The sequence below is a fragment of the Chiloscyllium plagiosum genome, chromosome 10 (assembly GCF_004010195.1).
Source record: "Chiloscyllium plagiosum isolate BGI_BamShark_2017 chromosome 10, ASM401019v2, whole genome shotgun sequence".
NCBI classification, from domain to species: Eukaryota; Metazoa; Chordata; class Chondrichthyes; order Orectolobiformes; family Hemiscylliidae; genus Chiloscyllium; species Chiloscyllium plagiosum.
In genome coordinates, this window is record NC_057719.1 from 15,831,934 (window position 1) to 15,837,933 (window position 6,000).

Here is a 6,000-nt window from a genome sequence, read left to right on the forward strand (position 1 = left end):
TGAAAAAAAATCCGCAAAGGTAAAATTTATTAACATCGGCCAGGAGTAACAGGTAAAGAGGTTACAGTATTAAGGGGCACAGAGTCTTTTGAGTCTGTGTTGCTGAAGGATGAGGAGATATGTATTCCTGAAGGACTATTGCCAGAAAAGTTACTGGTAACAGGAATTCGTGATGTGACAAAAAGTGCTCAATTATGTATAGTGAGATTAGTATCCAGAAAAGTGTGGAGAATTTGTGGTAGGAGTACTGGACAAACTCTTGGCTCCAGGAATACAATATGTCCTTGCAAATGATATAGCTGATTCACTGGTAGGCGTGCTGCCTACTCTGGTTGAAAAGCCAGTGGAGACACAGGCAACTGAAGCAACGGAGGATGTTTATCCAGGAATCTTCCCTGATTGAGTAGTAACAAGATCGCAGAGTCACAAGCTGAAGCAGGAGACATCAAAGGGCACAGATAAGGAAGCTGAAGTGGCATTAGCAGAGACTGTGTTCGGTCATATAAGTGGGATAAAACAGGAGCAAATAGGTAAACATCCAAGTATTTTTAACTCTGCTGAACTCATTGAGTTAAAGCAGAAAGATGAAAATTTAAAGCAGTTTGTATCAAAAGTCATACACAGTAAATGAGTCTGAATGCATCCCTATGTTATTAACTGAAAAGTGATGTTTTAATAAGGAAATAAAGACCATCACATAATCAAGCAGATGAGAAATGGGCGAAGATTTATCAAATTATATTGCCAGTGGAGTATAGAAAGGAGGTGTTGAAGGTGACACAGGAGCTACCACTTGGAGATCATTTAGAAGTGAGGAAAACACAAGCTAAAATACAAAGGCATTTTTACTGGCCCTGGACTGCTCAAAGCTGTAGTTGAATTTTACCAGATGTATCATACATGTCAGGTAATTGGAAAACTACAGGTGGTAATAAAACCTGCACCTTTAATACCTATTCCAGCATTTTCGGAATCTTTTACCAGAGTCTTAATTGATTGTGTAGGTCCCCTACCTCAAATAAAAAGTGGGAATCAGTATTTATTAACAATAATGGATGTATCAACGAGATTTCCAGAGGCTGTTCCATTACGTAATATCACAGCTAAAAGAATTGAAGAGGAATTACTCCAATTTTGTTACTAGATACGGACTACCAATAGACATACAGTCAGATCAAGGGTCAAACTTCACATCCAAACTATTCAAGGAAGTTATGGACAGCTTAGGAATAAAACAATGCAAATCTACTGTGTACCATCCAGAATCGCAGGGAGCACTAGAAAGATGGCATCAAATGCTAAAGACCATGTTGAGGGCTTACAATCAGGATCATCCAGATGATTGGGATAAGGGAATTCTATTTGTGCTTTTTGCAATCAGAGATGCACCAAATGAATCAACCAAATTCAGTCCATTTGAATTAGTTTTTGGGCATGAAGTGAGAGGACCATTAAAATTGATTAAGGAGAAATTGCTAAGTCAGAGTTCAGAGACCACACATTTGGATTATATGTCAAATTTTAGAGACTGATTAAATAGAGCTGGTGGTTGACTAGACAGCATTTAAAAGTATCGCAGCATGAAATGAAACAGGAAGCAGATGAGACCTCAAAATTTGCAATTTTGCTATCAGGGATAAGATATTAGTGTTAGAATTCTTTGAGGAGTAACAAGCAAGTTCGACAAAGAGAGCCAGTATACGTGACCTATTCAGATATGCATAAGACCTTTGACAAGATACCATTCAGGACACTGCTAAATAAGGTAAGAGCCCTAGTTATGAAGAAGGCATCTGCATGGTTAGAGGATTGGCTGACTGGCAGAAGGCATGGTGTAGGGATAAATGGGTGTATTTTAGAGTGGCAGCTGATGAGTAGTGAAGTTCCATAGGGATCTGTGTTGGGACCACAGCCATTCATGTTATACATTAACAAACTGGATGAAGGAACTGTGAGGGCATTGTTGCTAAGTTTGCAGATGACACAAAGCTAGGTGGAGGGACGTAGTATTGAGGAAGAGAGGAGGCTGCAGAAGAATAAGGGAGTGGGCAAATAAGTGGCAGATGGAATACAACTTGAGAAAGTGTGAGGTGATATACTTTGGTAGGGAGAATAGAGGCATAGCCTATTTTCTAAATGGGGGAGAGGCTTCAGAAATCTGAAACACAAAGGGATTTAGGAGGTCCTAGTTCAGGGGTCTCTTCAGGTTTTCATGTAGGTTCAGTTGGCCATTATGAAGCAAATGCATTCATTTCAAAAGCGCTAGAATACAAGAGCAGAGATGTATGTTGAGGCTGTATAAGACTCTGTTCAGACCACATATAGAATATGTGAGCAGTTTTGGGCCTCTTATCTAAAGAAGGATTTACTGGTATTAGAGGGGTCGAGGGGAGGTTTAGAAGAATGATCCCGGAGATGAAGGACTTGCCATATGTGGGATTCTCCTTTCTTCTAAACCCCAGTGAGTATAGTCCTAACCAAGACAATTTCTTCATGAGGAGAAAGTGAGGACTGCAGATGCTGGAGGTCAGAGTCGAAAAGTGTGGCGCTGGAGCACAGCAGGTCAGGCAGCATCCGAGGTGCAGGAGAGTCCATGTTTTAGGCATAAGCCCTTCATTAGCTTATGCCCGAAACATCGATTCTCCTGCTCCTCGGATGCTGCCTGACCTACTGTGCTTTTCCAGTGCCACACTTTTTGACTCCAATTTCTTCATAAGTCAGTTCTGTCTCCCAGGAATAAGTCTAATTATAACTCCATCATAACTTCCTTGCTCTTGTATTCAATGTCCTGACTAGAGTCATAGAGTCCGATAGCATGGAAACAAGTCCTTTGGCCTAAACTAGTCCATGCTGAACAAGATGTCCATCCACGCTCATCCCATTTTGTGCACTTGGCCCAATATCCTTCTAACCCCTTCCTATCCAAGTATTTGTCCAAATGCCGTTTAAATGTTGTTGATGTAACTGCCTCAATCACTTATGCTGGCAGCTCATTCCATTTACGTACCATCCATTGTGTAAAAAGGTTTCACCTCAGGTTCCCTTTTATTCTTTCCCCTCTAACCTTAAACTGATGCCCTCTAGTCCTCGATTCTCCAAACCTGGATAAAGACTAAGTGCATTCATCCTATCCATGCCTCTCATGATCTTATTACTTATAAAATGATCCCCACTCTGTCTCCTACACTCCAAAGAAAAACTCTCCCTACAACTTAGACCCATGAATCCTGATAACATACTTTATGCTATTTGTCTTCTTAGCTACCTTATTGACCTATCCTACTGCCTTCAAGTGTCAATGAACATGCACATCAAGATCCTCCAATCCTCTGTACTTCCTAGGGTCTGACCATTCACTATATACACCCTTGCTTTGTGAGTGCTCCCAAATGCATCATCGCACTTTTCAGGATTAAATTCTGTTTGCCACTGTTAGGTCACCTAACCAGCCCGTCTGTATTATATTATAGTTTCCTCCTTGCTATTTATCACACCCCCAATTTTCCTCTGAGAACTTACTGAACATATTTGCCACATTTATTAACATCCACAACCAATAGCAAGGGACCCAGCACTGAACCCTGTGATATGCTACTGGACAAGGTTTAAGGTCACAAAGACATTTTTTGACCATCATCCTCTGCTTCCTGCCACAAGCTAATTTTGGACTCAATTTTCCAAATTGTCCTGGATCCTGTGGGCTCTTAGCTTCTTCACTGGTCTTCCACGTTTGTCAAAAGGCTTACTGAAGTCCATGTAAACAACATCAGTTACAACACTTTCATCCACATGCAGAGTTACCTCCTCAAAAGAATTCAATCCCCCCTTAGAAAGCTATGCTGACTATTCTTGATTAATCCTTGTCTCTGAAAATGGATATTAATTTTGTCCATCAGGATTTGTTTTCAATAGTTTCCACATCACTGATGTTATACTCACTGGCCTTTAGTTTCCTGATTTACCCTTACCACCCTTCTTGAATACTGGTATCACATTAGCTGTCCTTTAATCCTGTGGCCAGAGAGGATTTGAAAATTAATTTCAGAGCCCCTACAATCTCCTCCTTGCATCCCACAGTAGCTTGAGATACATTTCATCTAGTCTGGGGATTTATGCACTTTCAAGCCTCCTAAATCTGCAAATACCTCCTTTCTCAATGATCTCAATGCACTATTCAAGTGTATTTCAGTTCCCCATCCTGATTATTTAGATAGAAATAATGGGGAAATAGGAGATCTGGAGCTAGGGAATTATATTCTTTTAATGGGACTGTTCAGGCATAAAAGACCAAATAGCCTCAAAACAATTTTGTGATTCCGATCATTTATGGAACTACCAAGGGGACAAGGGGAAAATAGTTGTATGAATGTCATGTAAGTGTGATGATGGACTTCAATGAATGCAAAGTAAAGTGGAATGTTGATGTGGGTTTGAGATGAGAAGGGGTTCAGAGCACAAGAGCCACTTCCTTTCGAATGTAAAGTACTATTCACTCATCCAGTGTTGCACTTTCACCAAACTGGTGCACATGCTTGCGACCAGGGCCATTGCGGAACAGATGATAGGGCTGCCAATGGTACGGTTCTGTACCTTGGAGCGATATGGGAGTGGCTTGCAACATAGTCAAGACTGAGTATACCACACCATCCTGTTGTGCTGTGCTCAGCACAGTTGAAGCAGGAAACATGACAATGTGATAGATGCTGAGTAGCCAGGGGGATAGAAGCAGTCATCTAAGGCGAAGGGTGAGGATATTGAGCTGCAGTAAACTCTGCTCGTGTATGTCAGAGCTCAATTGCATCAGGCTCTACAAGGCAAACAGGGCCTGATTGACAATCAGTTCCAGTAGACTTTAGCTGGATGCAGAGAGGAACATTTGACTTGATTTGATTTACCATCACGTGTACCTAAGTATGGTGAAAAACTGAACATGGAATGTGAAAATCAAATTGTAGCATTTGGTTTGCATTATGTGTATCTATATTTGTTTCCTTTGCGTTACTTATTGCTAATTAGATATCAATAGAAATTTCACTGAGTCTCATGGTGAGAATCCTTCCAAATACCACAATGCAACTTACACTTAATCAAAATTTTAAGACCTGTATGTCTGTGTATCAGTGTGTGTATGTAATTAAGATATGAAGAAACTTTTAGCCGTAAGGTTTTGAAACTATTTTGCCAGTATTATTACTAAACATTTTTCGGCTAGTTTGTATTTATTTTATTTCTAATTTTACCTAGGTACGGAATAAGGCTGCATGGCATCTGACTATCCCTCGAGAAAGGATAATAATTCCTACAGGTGATTTTTGGGCATGATGAGTTGGTCTCAGGACAAAGATGAAATAGAAATTGAAATTCCCCTTTACTCTTTGGAAACAATGACTCTTAATCCCTTCCATTATTTACAAATTAAGGGAAAAATCATCTCCCACATTTGTATTTTAATTATTAGTTTGTACACTGTGACATTACATGTGATTATGAGCTTCTGGAATGTGGATATCACAGACTGGTCCAACAGTTATTGTTTGTTCCTACTTGTCCTTGAGGAGGTGGCGATGAGCTATCTTCTTGAATCACTGCTGTCCATATGCCACTGTATGCACTGCTGGTTATACTCCAGATTTATTTGAAAGTAGTACTAGCTTTCAGAGTGCTACTCTTTCATCAGGTAGCTAGTGGGGCAGGATCATAAGACTCAGAATTTATAGCACAAGATCTTAGTGTCATAATATGATACATTGAACAAACCTAGATCGCTGTTAAGTCTTTCATCTTTTAGAATGATTTGCAGGTTTCGATTCATTAATAGGTGAATTCCGGAACTTCTTCCAAGATAACTGAAGGTTTTATAAAAAAAAGTGACACCTCCACTTAGACAATGAATTAAACATGTGAGGTTAGAGTCTGTCTGTTTTCCAGTCTTGAGTCAGACTGGTTCTGTTTCTAAAGTAGGAATTTATAAAATGTCACATGGATTGACTGCTTGCATTG

At 40.0% G+C, this 6,000-nt stretch overlaps 1 protein-coding gene across 3 annotated transcripts in view; it reads left to right on the plus strand.

Moving 5' to 3' along the window:
* Positions 1-6,000, plus strand: part of LOC122553403 (cation channel sperm-associated protein subunit beta-like) — an 82,237-nt gene that overhangs the window by 48,339 nt on the left and 27,898 nt on the right. For all 3 annotated transcript variants that reach the window (XM_043697128.1, XM_043697129.1, XM_043697130.1), the window contains one exon: positions 5,245-5,305. In XM_043697128.1, the coding sequence (XP_043553063.1) occupies positions 5,245-5,305 (61 nt within the window). The remainder of the gene's footprint in view (positions 1-5,244; positions 5,306-6,000) is intronic.